The following is a 22,308-nucleotide window of genomic DNA, read 5'->3' as shown; positions in this document are numbered from 1 at the left end:
ACCCTCACACACACAGCATCTCTTCACAGATGACAAAGGGTCCTCCGGGGAGCCGCGCTGCGCGTGACCGTGTCCTCAGCTCTCGTGCTGCTGCAGACAGGAACAGACAGACCGGCTGAGGTTGTGACAGACAGACAGACAGGCAGCCAGCCGCTGTGAAGCTGAGGATGCGCACGGCGGGCAGCAGTAGCAGTTCGCGGTGATCGTTGGATCGAGAAGCGGAGCAGCGAGCAGTAGAGACGAGGAGCAGAGCGGAAACCATGAGCTGCAACTGGGGCACCGAGCTGTGGGTACGTACACCGGTTCACATACCTGCGCGTCGCCCGGGTTACGCTCCGACACACAAAGCTCACCCGGTCACCATCAGTCCTGGCCGCTTATCTGCTAACGAGCCAGGCGGCCTGTCGGTGTGTGTGTGTGTGTGAATGTGAGTGAGGCCCTCGTGCTTCTGTCGGCTGTGCCATAGCAACACGGTGAATGACGACAGCGGCTCGTGCTCTGCCTCCTCCATGATGCTGCTGCAGCGCGCGACCCGCAGACTGAGACATGAACCATCTCATTATTATCAATCAAAAAAAATCAGTGATTTATGTTTTAGTAAAAAAAATACAGATGGATGAGACAAACACCTGAAAACTGGAACTGAAGAAGGGTTGTTGTGTGTACACGGAGTGGATGATCGGTGCAGTCTGGGCATGTACAGAATGTCCACAGTACATGCAGTACATATACAGTGACAGTGCATGAGGAGGTGATGATGGTAACATTTTATGATGGACGTTAGTGTGTGTTTTGACCACAGTGTTACTGATGGTGGGACTGACTGAACTGTGATTTTCTGAGGGAACAAACTGTGTGTGGTTGTTTTCATGCACCCAACCCTGCAGCGCCTCCCGGAGGGGGCCAGTGGACAGGTCATGTCTAGTCATTCACTCTAGCCAATCTGTAGCCAATCACTGAAGCATTCTTTGGTTTGGGGTCTTGATTGGTGCACGGCAGCTACAACCCGTACACTCTGAACCTCAAAGTTCAAAGTTCAAGTTTAAAGAGATTTATGTCATATGCTCAGCATCAACACAGGATCAACGAAGCAATGAATTGCTTGTGACAAGGCAGTCAAGAAACCCAAGTAGACGTAAGATAAAAATAGAACTAAGTAAAAGAATTTGAATAGAATTAAGTAAAATAGATTTTCTTAATAAGAAAACGCTGTATACAAACAGGATATACATGTGCAGTGTGAGACCAGATGTGCAGCATCAGTGTGTAAGGTAGGTGAGGGAGATGATGTGATGGGAGCTGCTCGTTTAAAAGTCTGATGGCTGAGGTGAAGAAGTTTCTGGTCGGTCCGGTGGTCTGCGCTGGTAGTTAGGGTTAACATCTGAGAGAGTCTGAGATTGGCCTGTTTGGGATCTTTGAGGATCTTCTGTGTGTTTCTGAGGCATTGTGTGTTGAAGATACTTTGCAGAGAGGGAAGGTGACAACCTTAAGTCACTCTGCAGTCTTCACCACCCGCTCCAGAGACTTGAGGTCCACCAGTCAGAGTGCTCACCTGTGAGAGCAGTGCTGCTCAGTACAGCTCTAACAACTGCAGTGGTTTGAGTGGTCCAACAGAGGTCCTCGCTGATGTGCACACAAGGAGTTTAAAACAGGTAACCCAATCCTGACCCCCGATATAAAGGGGAGGTGTGACCTCCACTCTTATGCTTCCTGAAGTCAATTACCATCTCTTTGGACCTGCAGACTTTGAGAGGTTATTATCCTGGTACCAGGTTTCCAGGGCACAAAGCTCCTCCCTGTAAGCTGTCTTGTCATTGTTTGAGATGAGAACTAGGATGATGCTGTCATCTGTAAAATTCAGGATGGTATTAGAACTGTGCTTGACCACACAGTCATAAATTATCAGGACATAGAGGAGAGTACTGAGAACATGGCCGTGGGGGGCACCTGTGTGGAAGAGGAGAAGTTGCCCATGTTAATCACCTGGGGTCTGTCTGTCAGAAAGCTCAGAATCCAGCTAGAGATAGATGAATTTGGTCCCAGGATCCTGAGCTTTTGGATGAGCTTCATAGGCACAATAGTATTGAATGCTGAGCTGTAATCAACAAACCGCAATCTCACATGTTCAAGGATTCAAGGAGCTTTATTGTCATTTCACATGTGTAGAAACATGAGGTGGAACGAAATTAGTTTCCCTGGTCCCGGTATAAGCCCAATAACCTACAAAATACGTAAATACTATAAATATAAAACAGCACTACATAAATATTAAAACAACCAGAATAAAAAATATAAACAGTGACAGAGATGACAACAGTATTTACAGCGGTATTGCGATATTGTGCAAATGAAAAGAGTAGTGCAAAGTTCTGTGCAAGATGGCTGCATTGTGTAATGTTCCATGTGCTATGTGTCCTTCTGGTCCAGGTGGGAGAGAGCAGAGTTCAGTATCAGGTTGATGGACGTCTATGTCGTCTATATCCTATTTGGCTAATATGCAAATTGAGGGGGTCCAATAAATCAGGGAGGGAGGTGCAGATGTGTTTAATGATGATGGAGATTAGTGCAATGGGACAATAGTCATTCAGGCAGGTGGTGGGGGATTTGTTCAGATTAGGAATAACTGGTTTCTTTAAGGGATGTGGGGATGGTGTATTGCTTCAGGAAGAGGTTGATGACAGAGGTGAGAAGTAGCTGATTGATATCAGTATCACCACGTGAAGGTACTGGTACTTTTTGAGCGACAGTTCCCTCTGGAGCTACAGCTTTGTCAGAACACAACTAGAACAAAGAAAGAAATAAGTGTGTGCTATAAACAGAGGTGCACATAACTGGTCGATAGATAGATAGTGACTTTACTTGTCACACCTGCGTACCACTTATGTGCACCCCTCGCTATAAATCTGCAGAAGTTCTGTGGTAACTGTAGACGATGCTTGTGGTAAGTGAGGACTTGTGTCCTGGCTGTTTGTGCTGCTTGTTGAAAAGTCATTCTTTAAATAGATTAGAATAGAAACCTTTACTGCCATTATACTTACTGGATGACAAAATTTGTTTAGCTCTACCTAAAGTGCTCACAACAATTACATAATTCATCACAACATTCACATTCACACTTGCAATTAAACATGAAGCATGGAATAGTAGATTAGAGGGAGAGACCGAGAGAGAGAGAGAGACAGAGACAGAGAGAGCGAGGAGGGTGAGGGGTGACAGAAGAAGCACACAAGCAGAGATGCATAGCAGCAGCAATAATACCAGAAGTATTGGAACTGTAGATAATTATAATGATGAAGTATACCGGTACTATGGTGGTTGTGATAACAATAGTAGTAACAATAATAATGGAAGCAGCTATACAGAATAGAAAGAGAATTAAAGTAGATTATTAGGTATTATTAAGTATTAAGTATTATTAAGTAGACTAAACAGTAGTAATCGCAGTAGGTTTTTAGATCTTTGACTCTATGGAAAAAACATTTGTGATTGACAGGTGTCAGTGGCAAAAGAATCAATCTCCCCATGGAGTCCAGACACTGGTGGTGACCCTCCTGAGGCTGATGAGGGTGAGTGTGAAGACTGGTGGTGATCAGGAGAACCACATGCAATAGCAGCATGAACAGATTAAAGGCAGAGAGAGAGAGTCACATTTCAGAAGACAGCAAAGATGAGAGGCTAACAACGTGGGGATCTGAGGAAAGCAGCCGGTCTGAGACGAGCTGGGGAGAACAGCTGGGTTGACACCAGCCGGTCAGAGGAGTGAATGACCGGATCACATTAGGCCCAAGCATGCAAAAGAAAAGCCTGCCTGACTGTACTGTTGCTGGAGCTTCACTGAAACTTCACAGACTCTTTATTTCTGATTTTGTGTTCCAGGATCAGTTTGATAACCTGGAGAAACACACCAGCTGGGGCATCGACTTCCTGGAGAGATACACCAAGTTTATTAAAGAGAGGGCTGACATCGAGCTGAGCTATGCCAAACAGATCAGGTACCAGCTTCACCTTTAGGTCACCTGTCACTTGTCCCCTGCAGGTCACCTGAAGGACACCTACAGGACATACACGCTCACACACACACACACTCACACACATACACACAAACTTCCTTAAAAAGTCCTGCCAGTTGTATTTAGTTGAGAGTTTGATTTAACATTCTGCTATAAATGTCACAAAAGTTTCTGGTATTCACAGCAGATACACCTGAGATACACTTCTCTCTCTCTCTCTCTCTCTCTCTCTCTCTACCTGCCTGTCTGCAGGAGTCTGTCTAAGAAATATCATCCGAAGAGGAGCAGGGAGGATGAGAACAGGTCAGTCAGCCTGTTTTTTTGCATTTATTATTTACTTTAATTCATTCTGTGATCTGAAATCGAACAAACGTGTCATGTTTCAGTCAGGTGACTCACCTGAAAAAGATTCACTGTTAATATTGGTAAACATTGGTATACACTCACCTTGTCACTCCCAATGAGTGTACATAGATTCGGAGCCTGCAGTCGGAAGCTGGGTGGATCTCAAATGTAGCATTGACATTCTAACAGATCCAACTCTGATTGGTGGTTTCAGGTACATCTGATGTCTGATTGGTTACAGGTACACCTGGTGTTTGGCCTTTGCTGGGACTCTTCGTCAGCTGAATGAACTTTCGGTTCAGAGAGAAGAACTTGCTGAAAACCTGAACTCACAGATAGTTTGTGAGCTGACCAGATACACACAGGAGTTAAAGATTGAAAGGAAGACAGTGAGTACACAAACAAACAAACACACACTGACTCCTCGCAAACAGCTCAGCAGAGTTTGGGGAGTGACAGTAGATTCCCACATGAACTCTGAGCTGAATCATTTTTCACTGTGATATCGACTGATTTTAAAGTCATTGGTTGTGTTTTACTGGATCATTGTGTATTTGCAGCCCTTTCAGACGGTAAAAAGCACTAGTGATACTTTTGTGTAGATATTTCGACTTCAACTGGGAGAATATCACAGTATAGCCACTGACGATGTTTTGTTCTTGTTCAGCATTTTAGGAAATATTTCAGGATGTCTCTGGCTCCACCTAACAAGTGACACTAAACTTTAATATGAAGCTGCTTATCAACTTGATAAATCAACCAAGGATTTTCAGAAGTATCCAGAAGTGCGTTCACATGAAAGAGGCGGAGTTTGCAGCATCTCAACAATCACAAACACAGAGTCTACTGGCAAATTTTACAATCACAGCATAAACTTTAATATTAAAGATAAAAGCAAAACAGCCATAGCTGCCAAACACACAGAAGAGAGGATGGTAAAAACGTCTCCTACTGTGTTTCCCACTGTGTTAATTTAATCAACTAAAATCACTGCAAAGACAATAAAAAAGACACACACCCAGTCAGAGAAAGAGCTGCTTGCTCCAAATGTCCTGCAGCAATGAATAAAAGGCCTTTAAACAGGAGCTTTTTGTAGTGCTGATCTCAAGTTCAGCTCTTAATATCACGGCCCCATCATTAGAGCAAACCTCTGAATAAAACTGTGTTCCTGTGGTCCATTAGATCAACGTGTTGTTGTGGTGATGTATTTTTATCATTTAGCCTTATTTTAGTTGTTTTAGTTGAGTGGTGCGAAACCAATTTGGGAGCAACAAATAAATAATTAAGAAGGTAATTGAAAGTAAGTAGGCTTACTGTCCTATCCTAGTGCAACAAGTCCAAGTCTTTGAGTGCTTCAGTCTGTGCTGTAGGAGGATCGTGGTCCACTAAAGCTCAGTAAAACTTAGACTTGAGCCACTGAAACTCTGTCCCAGACAGAGTCACAGTGAAAGCAGCCTGTCTTCTGTGGCCGCTGGATTAAACAAATCATTGAATCGTGTCACTATATATGACTCACGAAGCCGTCGCACGTAACCGATCCACCCACCAAGCTCCATGAGCCTCTAGGAATGATGATGGCATCATTTTCCAGAGAGCAGATTGGTTTGCAGGCCTTGTTTTTGTATGATCTCAAGCATAAGCCTGCTATGGAGCAGGTTAGATGTGCAGCGTAAGTTAAGAGAGCCACCATCGTAACCTTGAGTTAGTCGTGAAGTTAACTGTGAACTTCAGGCCTCTGGGCTAATCACTTTTTTTGTTGCAGCATTTCCAAGATGGCCGCCGTGCCCAGCAGCATATCGAGAGCTCTTGGAAACAACTGGAGTCTGTGAGTGACCTCTGGCCCCTCCCATCCACACCTGTTGACCCATGTGCCATGTCCAGTAACACACCTGACCCCATAATCAAAAGTAGATTTAACAAATCAGCACTTTAAATACACTGACTGAAAGTAAACAGCTACTACTCTGTTATTTTCATTGTACTCTGTTATTTTTTTATATATTATTATATTTTGTGGGGAAATTACTTTCTACCTTTGTATGTTTCTTTGTATTGCAACCGTGGCACAACGATTTCCTGCGGGATCAATAAAGTTCTTATCTTATCTAAGACAAGTTCAGCACTGTGATGATTTCACCCGGTTTGTTGTTTTTTTGTTTACCTGTTGCTTTTCAGAGTAAACGGCGGTTTGAACGTGATTGTAAGGAGGCAGAGCGAGCTCAACACGCCTCTGACAGGATCGACCTCGACAACAAGACGGACGGAGAGAAGGTGAATAAGTCCCAATATCACCACACTGTAGTTACAATTCACACTGTCACAGCAGCACAAGAATAGCAAAAATAAAAGTGCAGGTAGATCAAGTAAAAAAGATTTACAAAGTAAAAACATACAAGGATATTCACACCGTTTTTTGAAAGAAACTATCAACACACATGATGCATTCAGATGATATTTACAAAATTTCACTATTTTTAAATTATTAACAGTAAGAAGTCACTGTGTTGCACTTGGGGATTATTGCACATGACTTATTGAGGTTCAGTTTGAGGTGTACTCATGGGGTCTCACAGCAGCAGGGAGGAAGGACCTGTGGTGACCCTCCTTCACACACTTGCGGTGAAGCTGCCCACAACTGAAGGAGCAGCCCAGCGCTGTCAGACTCATGCAGGGGGTGGGAGTGGTTCTCCAGCAGAGAGGACAGCTTGTCAGGTGACAGGGCCTACCACAGAGTTTAAATATGTCCTGAGGAGTGTCCCCTGTACTCCAAAGGACCTGAGTCTCCTCAGCAGGTACAGTCTGCTCTGGTCCTTCCTGTACAGTGCAGTGGAGTTGTCTGTCCAGTCCAGTCTGCTGTTTAGGTGAACATGCAGGTATTATAGGAGTCCACTCTCTCAGTGTCCACTCCCTGGACGTTCACTGGTGTTGGGGGTGAGTGAAATCCACCACCAGCTCCTCTGTTTTCCTGTGTTGATCTGGAGGCGAGTCCACTGGCACAAGTCCAGTCCTGGATCAGTACCCTGTATTCTGCATCATTCTCCACAGTCTTGAGGCCAACGATCACAGAATCATCAAAGAACTGCTGCAGGTGACCGTTGGTTGAGTTGTGCCTGGTGTCCACAGTGTGGAGGGTGAAGAGGAACAGAGCCACGACCGTGTCCTGCGGGGCCCCTGTGCTGTAGACCACCATGTCAGACACACAGGTCTGTGCTCTAACTGTAGACAGTTGGTGAGGTAGTCCAGCAGCCTTGTTGCAAGGTGCTGGCCCACCCCTGAGTGATCCTGCTTGTCCCTCAGCAGCAGAAGCTGGTGCTGAAAGCATCTGAGAAATCAATAAACATGATTTTCACAGTCCTGCCAGGCTTGTCCAGGTGAGACAGGGTCCTGTGCAGGACGAAGGAGACTGCATCATCCACCCTGATGCCAGGCTGGTAGGCAAACTGGAAAGAGTACATCAGTGGACTCATGAAATGGCAAAGGTGTACGAAGACGAGCCACTTCAGAGTCTTCATGAGATGAAATGTCAGTGCTACCAGTCTGTAGCTGTTCAATTCCCTGGGGTGTGGAGTCTTTGGTACCGTACAGGACACCACAGCTGTGGCACATGATGAAGATGAATCAGCTAAATCAGCTTTTTATTGGCAGTAGTTTCCTCTGCATTTAACCCATCCTTGGTTGAACACACATGCAACACCAAGCAAATTACATGCAGTGAACACACACACACACAGGAGCAGTGTGCTGCCACTGTCAGGCACAAGCAGCTTCTCCAACCTGTTTACTGTACTGTAAATTGTTTATTTGTTAATTTAATTTATTACCTCTATATTTTTTGTAACTGTTTTTGCACACTTTTTGCTTTTTGCACTCTTTGTCTATTCTTGTGAGCTGCTACGACAAGTAAATTTCCCCACTGCGGGATCAATAAAGTTCATCTTATCTTATCTTAACCTCGAGGCCACGGCTGCCCCCAGATATAATCCACTACCCCAGAAATGTCCACTGACTGTCTGTTAAACAACACATAAAGATACTCTGAGACGACTGATAGATAGATACATGGATACTTTATTCATTTCAAGGAAATTCACTGAGCTGTTTGTTTTCAGTTGCAGCCATTTCATCACATACTATGAAATCTGATCCCTGATAAGTTCAACCAGTGCATGATTTGTATGAATGACAAAGCATTGGTCTCTTTGTAGTTTGTGTGTTTGTGTTAGCAACTTCCGGGGTATCAGCACCTCCCTCTGGACTGGAGGAGGAGTCTAAGTGTAAATGAGAGTCTTAAATCTGGATTTTATTTGTTTTATCTGACTCTAAAGTTCTGAATAACTGGTGGGGGCTCTAGTGAGTTGTTAGAGTCTCATATGGGTCATCCGTCCACCTGGCTGAGTCACATGACTCCAGGTGTGAATTAGGGTTCAAAATTGACAACAATGTGTGATTCACTACAATACAAAAGAGAATGAAATTTATGTCTTGGTTTAATATCAGAGTTGATATTTCGCTAATCTGAACTCCTGTCTGTCTATCTCTCGGTCTGTATCAGCGCTGCTCATTGAAGGTAAGATTCACATTTATTGCAAACTGTGTATTAAAATTACTCCCCTCTTAGTTTCATTATATTTTTGAGTGTATCTTAGCAGAATTTAATGTATTTTAAGTGTTTTCAGTCTTTTTGAGACAGATGTTGATGTTTAGATTATGATGTCTATATACTGAGTAGAGAACACAAGTCAGGATGGGTTTTGCCTACCTTAACATATAGAATATTTGAAGCACTGGGAAACTTCTAGTTCTAGGCACTCTAGCGTTGTCCTGGCTCCACAACAACTTTGAAGCTTAAAGAAACTCATTATAATATGTTAGTGGCTGAGCTGCAGAGCTGTTCTTAGATATATTTGGTGCAGAACTCTAAGAGTGTTCTTGTCTGTTTGCCATCAGGCTCGTCAAACTGCTCAACAGAAAAAACAAGCTGCTGAAGAGTCCAGAAAAGACTATGTGACCAGTTTAAACCAGTTTAACCAGGACCAGCACCAGCACTACCACACACTGGTCCCAGTTATATACCAGGTAAACCAGCAGTACCTCACACTGGTTCCAGTTATACACTAGATGAACCAGGTTCAGTATAACAGAATGTATGGACTGTTTCTGTGTTTGCAGCGTATCCAGGACATGGAGGAGCGGCGGATTGAGCGAATCTGTGAAGCGATGCGTTTATCAGCAGAGGCCGAGAGAAAAGTTCTTCCTCATGTCAGTCGCTGTCTGGACGCCATGATGGATGCTGCAGAGAGCATTCAGCCCCGGATGGTGAGTCTCCTCTGGCCTAGGTTGTTCTGGGAACCCGAGAGTGGTTAGTTCAAGGTCAGCATTTACCAGTGAGCACAGAGTGTGGACTACTAGCTGGAGTCCTACCACTTCAACTCCTTCTTTAGCAAGGCTCCGAGTAACTCCCTAAATGCTTGAGGGAAGCTGCTATGTGACAGCTCGTCACTCGTCACCAAAGGTAGGCCCTGCTGCGAGGTGGGGCATAAAGTGTAATGCAGACAGCTGCAGAGGCAAACTGCAGTGCAGGTATACTTCATCATAAATTTCTAGTTTCTTACCGAGTTTCTATGTCACAGCATGTTGGGATTTACTGTTGCTAAGTTGATGTTCTCTGGTCATCATCAGTTGATACAGCTGTGTCTGTGACTTGATACTATCAATACCCAGTCACTGCATCTGAAAACCGCTGAGTGACTTAATTTTTCTGTGTTTTATGTGTCATCTGTGCTCTGCTGCAAGACAGTTTCTGCCAGTGGGACAGTAAAGGACTGAACTGGTGTCGTTTGGTCAGAGAGTTGCTTTATGTCATCTGTGGAGAGAGCAGAAGATTTAAATGAACAGAGCTGTAATGGTGGCTGGAGCCACCTCAACCCCTCGTGTTTCTGCATGAAGCAGATGAGTTAAACAGTTTACAGTTGCTACCCAAAGAAAGGATTGACCGCTGCCTTGGTACACTGTGGTGGAAACAGTCTGATGTTGAGCTGCTCCTGAGGGTGAGTGTAGTGTCCATGGAGCAAATGTACACTCAGTCAACCTTCCTGATGGGCTTGTTGATTCTCTTGGCACTGAGTGCCCTACTGAGCCAGGACACCACAGCAAATTATTTATTTATATTTACAGAACTTAAAAGTGCGGCATGGAAAAGTATTCAGCCTCCCTGAGTCTGTACTCTCTTCCCATCAACTCTGACCAGCTTCAGTGACCCTGCTGAAGAAAAGAACACCCACAGCATGATGTTGCTATCACCATGTTTGACAGTGGGAATGGTGTGTTCAGAGTGATGTGCAGTGTTAGCTTTCCGCCACACATAGCGTTTTACATTTAGGCCACAATGTTTCACGTTTGCTGCATCCCCCACATGGCTTCTGGCAAACTGCAAACGGGACTTCTTATGGCTTTTTTTCAACAATGGCTTTCTTCTTGCCACTCTTCCATAAAGGCCAGATTTGTGTAGTGCACGACTAATAGTTGTCCTGTGGACAGATTCCCCCACCTGAGCCGTGGGTCTCTGCAGCTCCTCCAGAGTTACCGTGGGCCTTTTGGCTGCTGATCAGTGCTCTCCTTGTTCGGCCTGTAAGTTTAGGTGAACAGCCATGTCTTGGTAGGTTTGTTGTTTTGCCATACTCTTTCCATTTCCGGATGATGGATTGAACAGCACTCCATGAGATGTTCAAAGCTTGGGAAATAGCTGTATTTATATTGAGATTAGATTACACACAGGTGGACTCTATTTAATGATTAGGTCAACATTCGATCATTCAGCAATCATCAGGCAAATTCTGATGGCAATTGGTTGCACTCATGGAAAAGGGGGCTGAGTAATAATAATAATAATAGTAATTAATTAAAGAGTTTAGTCTAGACCTGCTCTAATTGGAAAGTGTCATGAGATAACTTTTCTTGCAAATTGGCACTATATAAATTAACTGAACTGAACTGAATTGTGCACCACACTTGTCAGTTTTTTTATTTGTAAATAAATTTGGAAATCATGTCAATTTTCAATTTTACCCTAATCAATCAATTTTCCCTCTACTTCACAATTGTGTGCCAACTTGTGTTGGTCGTTCACATAAAATGCCAATAAAATTTATTTATGTTTGTGGTCGTGATGTGACAAAATGTGGAAAAGTTCCAGGGGTTAGGGTTACTTTTGCAAGCCACTGTATCTGCATGTGGTTCTGTCCAAATCATCCCATCACAGCCACAACGCCACCACTTCACCATTCAATTTATGTGTACCCTTATGCTGACATTGTCAGGGCTCTCTGCCTTGCTTGGGTGGAGTCTGCATCTTTGGTTTAACTGCCAGTGCAATTAAAGTGGACACGTGTTTACTTTAGACTAATATTGTGGCAGCTGCTGTTATTAAAGATTAAAATTAAAGTGACATATTTTGTCATTGGAGGGAACTCACTCCAACGAAATTTGTTCTCTGCATTTAACCCACCCAAGTGACGTGCACACACACACAGCAAACCCGGGGCAGTGGGCGACCGCGTGCAGCGCCCGGGGAGCAGTGGGGGTTAGGTACCTTGCTCAAGGGTACCTCAGCCATGGACACCGGGACGGGGAATCGAACCAGCGATCCACCGGTTACGGGTCCGACACCCTAACCACTGATCCACGAGTTGTTGGACAATAAACCAAACCTGCTGAGAAAGATGAGGTTGGAAGGTTTGGAAACTCAAACTAAGTGGATGTTTGTTGAGATTATTTCTATTTCCTATAGGCATCACTGAGGCCTGTAAAGGTCAGACTGTGTGTGTGTTTCCTGTGTGTGCAGGACACTCGGCAGGTTGTGGAGGTGTACAAAACTGGTTTCGAACCTCCAGGTGATGTTGAGTTTGAGGACTACAGTGCCACAATGAGGCGGAGCATCTCTGAATCCAGTTACCTTGACAACCGAACTGAGGGGCGAAGACACAGCAGGAAGCTGTGGCCCTTCATACGAAAAAATAAGGTACACAAACACATGCACGCTCACCACATAGGTGTACAGACACACACCTGGCTTTACTGACCACATCTGTCTGTCTCTCTCTCTCTCTCTCTCTGTCTCTCTCTGCAGCTGCTGACCCTCCTTTCCTCCCCCCGACAGCCTCCCCCTCCACCCCCAACCTCGCCTTCACCTGGGGGTGTGGCCAACAGTTCCCAGTCCCCGCCCCCTGCCTCTAGAGAACCAATTACACAGCGGCTAAATGATCTCATGACCTCTGGCTCCAGAACCAGGAAGCAGTGTCTGCGCAGCCTTAAGAGAGGGGTACACGCACACACACAGACACGTGTTTATATACTGTACACATGGCCACACATGTACGTACACGCATGTACAGTAATATTTACAAATGTAGACCATGTACAATACAGTATGTACATGTAGCCACATTTATGTACATGTAAATGTTTTCAATGCTGTCATGTTTCCTTCATGCTTTCCTCTGATTGGACAGCTGTCACTCAAACTGGTTAGTATCACATCCATATGACTGTTGCATCACACGTGTATTGAAACACACGATGTTTACTCTGAGTGTACCTACATGTATAATGTGTGGGTGTGTGTGTTGTAGGGTTCTGGTCCTGTGGACTGCAGTCATCTTCCTCCTGAACAAAGAAGAAAGAAACTACAAGCCAGAATTGATAACATCAACCAGGAGATCCAGAGAGAGAGAGAACAGAGGTAAACGTACACACACACACACACACACACACACACACACACACACACACACACACACACACACAGCTGGTTGATGTGAATGTTACCTGAAGGTGGAGTTCCACAGAGATGTATTTTGGGTACACTGTCTTTTAAAGTTTGAACATTGTATGAAATTTAAATAAGAAAATATTACAGAATATAATCCTTTTTGACATAAATTGCTTTGAAAACTGTGTGACTGTTTTTGTAAATGTATTCTTATTGTGGCTTTGATGCCAGCAACACATTTTATACAGGCACATCAAAAGTGGTTAAATGCTCATGATGATGGTAATGATCATCATAACTGGATGTAAAAGTGGGCATTCTTGTAAAGCTGATGATGAGGTTTACCTTTTTGTGAAATGCATGACTCTATGAAGGATGTTACTACCTCAGGACCACTTCATCAAACTGTCAGTAAACACAGTTTGTCTGTGAATTACTGTATTCTCAGAGGAAACTCAAAGGTTATAGTTAATTTACACAATATTGACACTGTGTGATGTGTCATTATGAGTGATGGCCAAGTTAGAGGAGCAAAGTTGTGACTGGAACCAGTTCAACCCCCATACCCCAGACCCTCAGCTCCAGCTGCTTTAATGGAGCTGCTCAGTGGCCAGCAGATCAGACAGTTTACTGGGCAGCTTCCAGGTGTGGGAGTGCGAATATGTGAATGTGACTATAAAAAGTATGCAGTCCCAGTGTTTCTTTCTTACAGTGCAATTTTTGTGGACACCAACACTGCCTCCTGCTGGTCTGAAGGAAAATCTCAGATATTTAAAAATCAAACGTAAAAGGGACAAACGAATGTATATATAAATGACAGCAAATCAGCTCAGTCAACTCAGACATTATAATACTGTATCTGTGGCTTGACTTTCCACAGAAGCTTGTATACAATTGCCAAAACAGATTCAAAGTTTCCAGCTTCTCCGGTTTTCAAGTATATGGGATTGTTTTGATCTGATGATTTAAAATAAATGCATTAAAATCTGATCTCCAGTAGAATTAAATAGATTTGGTCAGAAAGTCTCAAGAATGGCCACATTTCATTGTTACCATTGTGTGATGATCCTAAAATGAGTCTGCATTGTGTATTAAATATTGTGTATTCTGTGTGTGTTGTTTCAGGGATGCTCTGTTGAAGATGAGGGAGGTGTACGAACGAAGTCCTCAGATGGGTGACGCCAACAGTCTGGAGCCTCGACTGGAAGAAGTGAAACAGAGTCTACAAAAACTGGAGGATGAGCTGAGAAGGAACCAGGTTCATACTTTAACTATAGCATGTACTATGGAGGCTGACTTCTCCAGGTCAGTTGGTCGAGTGGTTGGCCATTATGCTTCAAATTTTCATTGCTCAAGGATTTGGGCCTCCTCTATGCTGGGTCACAGTGCATGTAATCTGGAGATAACATGCAGACATGTTCTCGCCTCTTGGGAATTTAAATACTGTTTGTGTCCAGGTTAGGCGGGCGTTAGCACCTGAGAAGAACATATGTAACAGAGAGGCAGCCACATCAGAGCCAAAATAGCATAATTTTCAATTATCCTGTGCAGAGTTTTTTGATTGAAGAGAAAGAAAGAAAGAATTTGAAAGAATTTCAGTCGAGTAAGAATTCCTTTTGTTGACTACAGGACCCACAATATCGTACTATACCGTCCTATACCATACTATACTATACCGTACCACCGTACTATACATACACGTAATATACACGATGAATGCCACATCCAAACTTTTATCACTTGTCTTTGTTTTTTTTATTGACAGATATGAGCATTTATCAAACTGAGAAAGACGAGTTTGTTGAAAGGGGCAGATCAAAGGAACAGGTGAATGCAGGTGGAAATATTGTGTCACACTCAGACAAACCTGAGTGACATACCTGAAACAAACAAGGAGATAAAACCTAATTTAGAGAACCTGGAGAGATGCTGATTCTCTCACTCTGTACTGTACTTTGTGTTTGTTGATGTGTCTGCTGATGTGTTGGTGTAGACATGGCTGATGGAGGCTGACAACAGACTGTCTGATCGTGGCAGTAGAAGACAGAGTGGAGGATGTGGCTTAAATTCCCAGGCAACAACACCAGGCAGCAGCAGCCTGAAACAGCTGGACAACCGCAGTCCAGCCAGCAGAGAGAGGTAGTGATTACTGATTTTAGATTATTGTTTTTTTCTGAACAATCTGAATTATGTCTCTTTGTTTGTCCCGTTATATCTGCTTACTCCAGTTCTGATATTTTCAAAAAGGGTCATTGTTCATAGACACCCCCATGATTAATTGTCTGCCTCTCACCCTCTCTTTACCTGTCTGTCTGTCTCTGTCTGCCTGTCTCTCTTTCTCTGTCTGTCTCTCTCTCCTCAGTCCTGATGGCAGCTACACTGAGGACCACAGTGCTGAGCTTCACTTTAAGTCTCGTAGTTCTGAGTTTGATGATGACTTTGATGACGATGAACCATTACCAAGTATTGGCACCTGCAAGTCCCTTTACCCATTCCAAGGTACTTTGTTTGACTTAGTGACCTCAGTCCTACCATCAGAGCATCAACTGATATGCACGGAGTGATGAGGCCTTCAGTGGAAACTCAAACCCTTTATTTGGCACAGAATCAGTGCTCGTGCCCATCACGTACTGGCCAATACTGGGACTCAATCTGGGCTGCCCCATATGAAATAATAAACCCACGTGGAATATTCCGTGATTGAATGACTTTAACCAACTTAGCTCTTCACTAAGTACCCTTTGGGTGATGCTCCTCCCTTTTTTGTGAGATGCACAAACCTTTAGCCTTTTCGGAATTCCATCCCCCTCATGTTCATCCTTTCTTGCATCTTTGCACTGACATTGTTCTTCTTGTTTTATTAGTGGCATTTGATAATTTCTTTCAGTCAGCACCCTTAACCAAAGTAGTAAAAAAGTAGCCCTTGACCAAAGTAAGACAGAAGACAGGAGAACACGGGCAGATACAGAAAGAGGAGTATAGTCCAGGCTGGCTGGGTCATCCAGTTTGAGCAGTTCAGTGACAAGTCTTCAACTCATTCAAATGGACGCTCCACACACTTTAGAAAATTTGATGAATTAGCTGGGGACAGTATCCCTGATGTCTCAGTTCATCTTTTGAGTTCTGTTTCAGTCTGTAGTGGTAGAACTGACCTTCATCTATTTGTTTTCACCGCCAACTAATTTGATTTGTTATAATGTTCTATTTTGCTTTTCATCAGTTACTTTAGGTAGCTGTTCCACTGTGGTGCCCTGTGGTGTGAACATATTTCTATTGATGTTCTGCAGGTCAGAATGAAGGTACCTTGTCAATGGTGGAGGGAGAACTACTTTCTGTGGTAGAAGAGGACAAAGGTGACGGCTGGACCAGAGTTCGAAGGAACCTGGAGGAGGAGGGATACGTCCCTACCTCCTATATCAAAGTCTTCCTGGACAGCAGTGCCAAAGGTGCAATGACCTACATATAACCTACATCTCCTTTACATTACCTTACCATGAGATATATATGTCCTGGACATAACTTATATATGAGCTACATCTGACTTCCATTTGTCATTCACATGGGGCGGCTGTGGCTCAGGAGGTAGAGCGACTGTCTACCATTCTGAAGGTCAGCGGCTCAGTTCCCAAGCCTTGCAAGATACTGAACCTGAGACTGAGTGTTTGTGTGAAAGGTTACCACCCCTGATGAGCAGGTGCTGAACCTGCATGATATTTTCTACCCCCAGTGTATGAATGTGTATGTGAAAGGGTGAATGCTGACTTGTGTTGTAAAACACTTCTGTCAAAGTCAACTTTATCGTTGTATTGTTATAGTTCTGCCATATGCACATACAGAGGATTAAAATTGTGTTACTCTAAGACCTGCAGTGCAGTAAATAGAACACTAAATAAAAAATGTAAACATATAAAATAGAAAAAAGAAGCTAAGGGCATGCAAAATAAACCAAGTAAGATAACAATCATCCATATATATAAATATAAATATAAATATAATGGTTGGTCAAAATAGAGCACCATATAAGTACAGTCCATTTAGCATTTAGTCATATGTATGACCTTCATCTGACCTACACACAAACTCACGTTGACTTTCACAATCTGCATATGACCTTCCAATGACCTCTACCTGACCTCTTGTACATATACCGGCCTTTGACCTTTTTAATGTAAACCTTCAGTAATCCTTCTCACCCAATGTGATCCTTGAACTTTGACCTGTGAATGCTATCATGTTTAAAGGTGCTCTGCTTATGTGTGTGCTGAACGCCACCTGCTGTTTTTATTCTGCTGCTTGTCTTCCCGGGGGAAACTTCATACCTCAGTGTCTGTTTTAGGAATAACTTACTAACTAACTAACTTAGGAATTCACACCATCGGTTTTTTGCCAGTATTCTTCTTGTGAATTCCTTTATTGTCATTCTACAGTGTACAATGAAATTACATTTTACCTGGAGGATCATAAACAAAAAACAAAACACATTACATGCACATTTAAAGACTAAAAAATCAGTGTTCATATAATTTACTCCCTGATTGCTTCAGTAACTTTACAAGTGAGTTTACAAGTGAGTAACACTGCAACTCATCGCACTGATTGAAGCTAACAAGCGGGATTAACGGATTAACACACACACACACACACACTCAGAGTCATGTTTCCATCACTTTTGGGGACATTACATAGACCTCCATTCATTTCCTGAATGCTTAACCACCACATGAACATAATAATAAACATTACTTGTGCAAACCTAACCTCAACCTAATCTTAACCCCAGCATAACCCCAAAGCAACTCTTCACCCTAATTTTTAACGATTTACATGTGGAGACTTGAGTTTTGTCCCCATAAGTAAGACCGGTCCTCACAGTGTGACTGTGTGAACAGATTTTTGTCCCCACAACATGAATACATGTACACATGCACTCACACACCAACTTGGAGTATAAGACTAAAGAATAAGAGTAGAAAACATATTACACATACCCAGCACTACTGCATGAACACTGCTGAATAGTGAGGGTCCAGAGTTAAGTTCTCTAATGGCACTCGGATAGAAACTGGTAGAACTTCCCAGGGGGCAACAGAGCGAAAAGGTGATGGTGATGGTGTTTGTTGCCCGGTGGAGGCACCGTGTTCTGTAAACGTCCTCTAGTTTTAGTAACTGAGTAGCAGTAATTTTTTGAGCTGATTTCATTACTTCTGCAGAGCATTTCTCTCTGCTACAGTACAGCTATCAAACCACACCAGCATGCTGTAGGTGAAGATACAGTCAAAGAAAGAAAAGAGAAGCTGTTGTGACAATCCTACTGTTTTCAGACATCCGCTGCTGTGTTTTCTTCGCCAGGGCAGTGATGTTTAAACTCCATGTGCGGTCCCATGAGATGTATGTGCCCAGGAATTTAAAGGATGACACTGGCTCCACTGTGTCTCCCCTGATGCATAAGGGAGCGGGTTCCTCATTTTGCTTCCAAAAGTTGATGTCAGTCTCCTTTGTTTTGGAGATGTTGAGTGCCAGGTTGTTAGTTGCAGTATTGATGTTTGCTGCAATAAGTTATTTATAGTCATCATAGCTCTCGATTACAACAACCTGCTTCTCTGAACTGAAGGAAGTGGCCTGTGATTGGTCCTTTTTGGGCAGAAGAGTCAAATGAGCAAATGCCTCTTTTTATGTGAATGCACAGAGCCTGAAGGTGAAAACATGAGTTTACAAAGAATGTTGATAGCCACTGTTGTGATGCTCATTACCTCTGACTAGAAATTTATAGGTTTTGTTGAGCCGACTGAGTAAGGAAAGCCTAGCTATGTTGAACTTGCTTCATAGTTTACCCCTCCGTACAGCTGTGGATGTGTCTCAGTCCAGGCTCTGCTTCCATGGGGACCTAGGGTGAGTCAGAGAACTGAAGCTCCTCCTCACAGCTCTTACAGAGACCCTACCACATGCATGCGGAGCTCATTAAACACCTGGTCGGGATTCTGATGGAAAGCTCTGAACTATGACCGTCCATCACAGTGTGGGATGCTGAAGATCATTTCTGTTTTAATGACACACAGCAGTTCTTTCTCATGATAAGTCAAACTGCCGTTTACATCCAGACAAGTTTAATTCAAATATCCTTACCTGCCTCACTTGCCTTGGTTTATCCAGAGACTTGAGGGGACTTCAGACAAGTATCCCAGCATACACTGCCCATCAACCAGTATTAGTGGTAGAGAGTTAGTTAGTTAGTTAGTTACTGATCCACAGTCAGATCTGCTGAGCGATATCAATAACCAGGGTCTGATCCTGGATCAGTTTATTGCATCACACATGTGGAGGATGAAACCTGTTCATCCACTTAAACATCAGCTGTGTTAGAGATGTCAGAGGTGTCACTCTTCATGGATTTGAGTATGCTAGCTGTGATAGATGTAAGACATATTTGAGGTGGAGGAGGACCAATGTCAGCAGTTTTTGAAAAAGTGAAGATGACAAAACTAGAACAGACTGCAAACTATACTTTGTTAAAATGGAGAGACCCCAACAAGCTGTGCAGCTTGTACTACATGTTATGGTCTCTCAGTCACCAATGGGCCAAAGGCCCCGTCCATCACTTACTTAAGCAACAAGCCGATAAGTCCATAATTCACAGTTAATCTGGTCTACAGAATCCGATTATTCTCCAATTCCGTCCTCTCTAGTCTGTGGAGCCACCATCAAACTGGGATGACCTGTTCCTAGAGATGACAGGAGCTAAATAAAGTCATCTGACAATCACTGAGTTTTTCTTTGGTTTATCTTGGTTAGACAACTGTTTCCATTAGCTGAACTGTCGGTTTTGTACTGCACTCCAAGTGGCTGCTTGGTGGAAGTCAGAGAGCTTTACTGAGTTAAGTATGTAGTTTTTGTTATGTATTTCCTGAGGTTGTGTGTTTATCAGTTTACTTAGTTAAGTGATACTGACAGTAGTTGTACTGGTACTTGATATCAACATGTTCCCAAATGTAAGTTACTCAGTTATAATGCTGAGTACATATACATATGAATATTTATTAAAACAGTTTTTTTATGCTGTAAACCACAAAACAGCTGAATTTTCACATCAGTCACATTATTCATTCGGTGCTTCATGTTTTTTCAGCTTCTGTTTCTCTTTTTATTTTCACATCATCTCAGTAAATACTATCTAAATGTATTTATTTATTTCTGTTACTTAAAATACAAAAAATACTGTTGAAGAATAATTTTTAAAAAAAACTTCTGATATCTCTCAGTATAAATGCAAACCAAAGAAAGTTAAGTTACAGCAACAAATTATTCGCTAACTTTTGTCTCTGTCATTAAACACTGGCTGAAGTTTGATTGTTGGGCTTAGTTTAATTTAGTAGCAGCAGGAAGATTTTAGTGAAGTCGTCAGACCTCCTGTCTCACTCTACCAGCTCTAATGTATCTACCTGTCTGTCTTTCTGCCTGTCTGTCACTCTCTCTCTGGCTGTCTGTCTGCCTTTGTCTATCTTGTAGGCTTTGTGCAGAGTAGTCGACTAGTCTAGCACAGTAATCGACCAGTGAGGACATCTCGCCACAGGAAGTGATGTAAAGGAAAGAGCTCTGAGGAAGTCTGGTAATTGCTTTTCATTGGACAGTTTAATAGATATTTTGACCAATCAGATGACAGACTGCTGTCAGTATGAATGGATGAAAGTTTCTTGTGGTGACCTGATATCAGACCGGTTTCAAATGATGTGATCCATACAGTCTGTATTTACTGTAGATCCAAAATGCCACAGTTATCATTACTCATCATCAGATCAGACTTTTTTTGATCTTCATTTGTGTGTATTTGTACTGAAGAAATTCACGGTAATGTTTCATGAGAAACAGTTCTACAGCAATCATCATCATCATCATCATCCAGTGTTATAAAGGAAAACAAATCTTGAAGTTCTGGTAAAAATTTATTCTACTTTTCATTTCACTTTTTTGAGCCCCAAAATTAGGAAATTATATTTTTTTGTATTCTCTGTATTCTGTATTAAATATTTATTTGTGTTTGAGTTTGTGCAATTTATCAGTTCAAGTTCTAAAATAACCAATTATGAAAATGTAATGCTTTAAAAATGTCATTTGGAAAGAAAATGTGAAATAGTGGAGCGGACGATCTTTCCTTCTGGCTCACAAGAGAAATAAAAGTCTGTCAACCTCACATCTCTCTTCAATGAAGTCACAATGACATCACAATCAGTAAACTGTGATGTCATTAAAGTAAGCTGTGATATCACTTGAAGTTGCTATGGGGTGACTGTACAAACTGTACAATGTTTATAAACTGTTAAAATTTTACAGTTTAAAACTTCAAACCTTTAAATGTAAGGTTAAACTTAACTGTAAAGTTTAAAGTTTAAACATTGATGACTCAAGCTGTGTGTAAATATAAACTGTAGCTGCAGAGGTGTAGCACCCCCACCTCATTAGCTGCTGACATGAACCCCCCCACCCCTCTGGCTTGTTGATAGATGACCATTTTGTTGATTGTGAGACGTGAAACTTTTTTTACAGTGAGATATTGATCAGTTATTGATTTTTTTGGACACTTCTGATCACACTCTTTTTGACTTCCTGTATGTTATTCTTTTAAAATAAAGTACATTCATTAAAGAGTCTGTCAGTTGTCTCCATTTCTACTCTGTTACTCAGAAACACTTTGGCAAAAATATTGAACCAGCAATCTGACGAAGTGAGACATTTTTGTCACTGAACTGCTGTGGCTCCAGGTACGGACAGCCCATTGGGGGCACTCAAGCTGACTGGCCTGCCTGTGTTAGAACTGCTAAATGAAATGGGTAAATCAAAGAGCAGCTCCACACCATCAGATCTGTAGATCATCAGCCATGAAACTGTAGGGAAACGCTGATATGACATCGGGATGATCAACACTGTCAAGTTTTCCTGAGAACTGAGGAAAAACAGGCAAAACAACAAAACACTGCTAACTGTGTGTCTTGGGAGTCAGTTGTTTCCCTTTGTGATATTTTATTTTACTGTGACCCTTACCTGCTTTGACTTTTCTGTAAATGAATCCCAGAAATGTTTTAATCACATGCCATTGCATCCTCAGTAACTCAGAGCCTCATACACCCAATCAGGATTCGCACAGGACTCCATCAGAATCAGAATCAGAATCAGAATTCCTTTATTTATCCCTGG

At 42.6% G+C, this 22,308-nt stretch overlaps 1 protein-coding gene across 4 annotated transcripts; it reads left to right on the top strand.

Moving 5' to 3' along the window:
- Window positions 1-33: 33 nt before the first annotated feature.
- On the top strand, window positions 34-21,759 carry LOC124057835 (formin-binding protein 1-like). 4 transcript variants are annotated; one of them, XM_046386403.1, is made up of 18 exons: window positions 34-290; window positions 3,877-3,992; window positions 4,263-4,313; window positions 4,597-4,744; window positions 6,118-6,180; window positions 6,531-6,626; window positions 8,908-8,922; window positions 9,303-9,431; window positions 9,525-9,671; window positions 12,196-12,372; window positions 12,481-12,672; window positions 12,863-12,877; window positions 12,983-13,092; window positions 14,248-14,380; window positions 15,116-15,261; window positions 15,485-15,621; window positions 16,410-16,568; window positions 20,626-21,759. In XM_046386403.1, the coding sequence occupies exons 1-18, from the start codon at window positions 261-263 to the stop codon at window positions 20,652-20,654; spliced, it is 1,893 nt and encodes a 630-aa protein (XP_046242359.1). In that variant the 5' UTR covers window positions 34-260; the 3' UTR covers window positions 20,655-21,759. The 4 variants fall into 4 exon arrangements, with proteins under 4 accessions (XP_046242359.1, XP_046242358.1, XP_046242355.1 ...); XM_046386402.1 differs by lacking the exon at window positions 20,626-21,759 and adding an exon at window positions 16,702-17,432 and having other exon boundaries at window positions 12,511-12,672; XM_046386399.1 differs by lacking the exon at window positions 20,626-21,759 and adding an exon at window positions 16,702-17,432.
- Window positions 21,760-22,308: the final 549 nt, after the last annotated feature.

Source organism: Scatophagus argus, chromosome 4 (genome assembly GCF_020382885.2).
Source record: "Scatophagus argus isolate fScaArg1 chromosome 4, fScaArg1.pri, whole genome shotgun sequence".
Taxonomy (NCBI): Eukaryota; Metazoa; Chordata; class Actinopteri; family Scatophagidae; genus Scatophagus; species Scatophagus argus.
The sequence above is the reverse complement of the archived record's forward strand: the minus strand, read 5'-3'. Positions and strand labels throughout refer to the sequence as shown.

Excerpts from the sequence above, each read along its gene's own strand:
- LOC124057835 (XM_046386399.1), top strand. The coding sequence starts at position 261 with ATGAGCTGCAACTGGGGCACCGAGCTGTGG. Across the intron at positions 15,262-15,484 it reads AGTCCAGCCAGCAGAGAGAG|TCCTGATGGCAGCTACACTG; the intron begins GTAGTGATTACT and ends CTCTCTCCTCAG. Across the intron at positions 16,569-16,701 it reads CCTGGACAGCAGTGCCAAAG|GAGGTAGAGCGACTGTCTAC; the intron begins GTGCAATGACCT and ends GCTGTGGCTCAG.